Source organism: Porites lutea, chromosome 2 (genome assembly GCF_958299795.1).
Source record: "Porites lutea chromosome 2, jaPorLute2.1, whole genome shotgun sequence".
NCBI classification, from domain to species: domain Eukaryota; kingdom Metazoa; phylum Cnidaria; class Anthozoa; order Scleractinia; family Poritidae; genus Porites; species Porites lutea.
This window is the reverse complement of record NC_133202.1, coordinates 22,390,051-22,392,946: the sequence shown is the minus strand read 5'-3', so window position 1 is coordinate 22,392,946 and position 2,896 is coordinate 22,390,051. Positions and strand designations below refer to the sequence as shown.

Here is a 2,896-nt window from a genome sequence, read left to right as displayed (position 1 = left end):
TGCCCAAGTCAACAACGCAAGAGGAACTTAATGATGGCTGAAAACAAAAAACTTTGGCCTGAGCCAGTTCCTGACTGGCCTCGAGCAAAGGAAATTTGGAAATGGGGGTGGCCATTTCACATATATTTCTTCACAGTGTTGTATTGCCTCGTCGTAATTCGTGGTCTTTACATATTGATTAGACAGGGTAAACAGGAGCTTTTTCGCAGGAGTCATCGCTTCTTGATGAACGCGCTTCTCTTGGTATTTGGAATAAGCCGAACCGTGTTTTTGATCTGGAACCCCTACGGATCCGGGACAAACGAGAGCAAAGCAGAACTGGTCGCTTGTATTATAACGCTTAGTATCGGTACTGCTTGCATAACGGCAGCAATTAGCTTTTTATTGTTAATCGTGCTGGAAAGCACTCGAATCTCTGTGGCTCCTAGCAAGGTTCAAAACCGAGCGTTTCTTCTCGGAGTTTTCGTGATTAACGTGCTGTACATCATCATGTCCGATTTAATCGTGGCGCATTTTCATGAAGCTAAAGTAATGATACTAATCTGCCAAGTTGCTTTTGCTCTCTGGGGAATTCTCGTTGCCCTTGGTTACGCTTTAGCCGCAGCAAGATTGTGGAGGAACTTTACATCAACGCGCCAATCTGCTCAGTATAACCCTGACCTCGCAGCCGATGGAAAGAAATTCACCAAGCTGGTTATACTACTGTACTTGGCTTCCTTTTGTGGCATGGCTATGTTCTGCACCATTGTGTACTCCGCTCTGGGTGATACAGGGGTCTACAATGAGACAGGGATCGTCAGCAACTGGCCGTGGATTGCCGTGCAAACGTTGATGCGGTCATGCGAGACTTTTATGTGTCTGCTCATTTTTTGCATCGCGCTTAAAACAAATACTGGCTCAACAACGAAAAACAATAAAGTGGACTGTGTGGAATCAAAAGCGTGAAGTGTCAAGAGTAGAGGACAAAAGCGTTAAAGGTAGTTAATAGACAGATACAAAATAGCTTTTTCTTGAAAATAATGTAAAATCCTTCATGCCTGTTTCATAAACCAACACACTTAAGAAATATGCATTAAATAAATTACTTAGTTAGTATTTTTTCCCTATCTTTGGAATTTATTAAAATGCATGATATTCGTAATTTAAGTCATAAATTTGGTGGGATTTTGTTTCAACCTTTTTTCTAGTTTAACGATCAAATTGGGTTTAGGACACGATCTTCAACAGACCACAACACACTTTCACAACACACGTTCAGTTTATAAAACAGAGGTTCACAGCAAAATTGACCGGTAATTTCGCAATTTTTTATTTACGATACAAAATTCACATTCAGCTGCTAACAACAGTGACGCAGAACCGAAAAATAAACAATAACAGTTGGCATTCATCCAAAATAACATCAGTCAAACCGTCGCCTGGATATTTCCCGAGAGCCAGGATGAAGAACCATTTTTTAAAAAGAAAAAGTTTCTATTTAAAGAAATTATCACTATTCATCTTCGGCAGAAATCAACGTACTCGTCATAGTCAAAACAAAGGATACCACAAAGAAACTTCGCTGTTTTCATTCGAGTTTTTTCAAAATTCAAATTCAGTAATGAAAATAAAGTGAATAAATTTCCGATGAACAAGGGCTTGTTTCACTTGAAATAAACAAAATAAAATGTAGAATTGCATTGTTTTTAGATCTTCACGCCGCAGGGTTTATTGAAAATCTAGTGCATAAATTTATGTTGGCCCGCCATGTTTCTTGTGCATGGAACATAAGAAAGAACACCATGTGTTTGAGTTTGGATGCCTAAGGTTAAACATTTTGAAAGCTACTTTAACCCTTTGACGACGACTTCCAAATGGAACGCTGAGTTATTTTTCCTTCTGAAACAATTTAGCTTTCATTTTAAGCGGTTAAGTTGAATAGCAGCGAATTTAGCAAAGATGGCTTTTGCACAGGCACTGGAAATTCTGACCAATCCTTCCATAATCACACGAAAAAACTACTAACATTTTGGAAAAAAAATCCACGGTCAATTTCCCTGTTTACCTTTACCTACTACTCATTCCAGACAAAATTCCCCCTTACTAGAAAGATAACCAGCCACAATTCCATTGGAAAGAAAAGCGAAGAAGTGGGCACAAAAACCGAAAAAAGAAGGCCCGAAAGGAAAATCGAAAATAGATTGGTAAAAAAAGAATCCAAGTCGACGTATACGCAAACAACAAAAATGCAGCTTAATTGCATCCAATAATTGTTTAAAATATGCGCTCAATGCCAACGGTTAACCATATTAGAAAGCAAACTTGGAAACAATTCTTTCTACTGAAATCTTATGAAGCTTTGGGAGGTATCCGTGGGAGAATTATGGCATTTATATCTTACCTCCAAAGTTTTCTAAACTTTGTACCCGTTTCCTCAAAGTCCGCTTTCATTTCCAGCATCATCACCCTTTGGATGGCCATTTTAAGTTGTTGCGCCAACGCCTCCATAGTCCAGTTCTGGCCCCTCTCTCTAGGACAAGCAAGGCCAGGAGTGGGTAACCTGCGTGGTAGGAGTTTGAAAAGGAAGGGAACTGAGGGACTTTTGGGCGCGAGAAAATAGGGGCGCGCGAGGAGGGAGGGAGGGAAAGGGTTAGGGGTAAGGTTAGGTTAGGGTTTCCTCCCTCCTCGAGCGTCCTTCGCGTTTCTCTCGCGCCTAAAACTCCCTTTCCCTTCCCTTTCAAACGCCGGCCACGCAGGCTAGGGAGAGAGGGACCCTCTCTCCCGGCGTTGCAAGACACAGGGACAGGGGGTTAGAATTTGACTAAGTCCTCCCTTGGTACTTTTCTTTCCAGTCTGCTCGTGTTTCTCGGTTCACTCTTCAACTGGGTCCCAGGGGCACTACGACTTAGAGCTGTTC

General features: G+C 41.4%; 1 protein-coding gene across 1 annotated transcript; it reads left to right on the top strand.

Annotated features, from left to right (window-relative positions):
- LOC140926743 (uncharacterized) lies at positions 1-1,572 on the top strand. The gene has a single exon (XM_073376441.1). The coding sequence runs from the start codon at positions 31-33 to the stop codon at positions 943-945; it is 915 nt and encodes a 304-aa protein (XP_073232542.1). The 5' UTR covers positions 1-30; the 3' UTR covers positions 946-1,572.
- Positions 1,573-2,896: the final 1,324 nt, after the last annotated feature.

Excerpts from the sequence above, each read along its gene's own strand:
- LOC140926743 (XM_073376441.1), top strand. The coding sequence starts at position 31 with ATGATGGCTGAAAACAAAAAACTTTGGCCTGAGCCAGTTCCTGACTGG.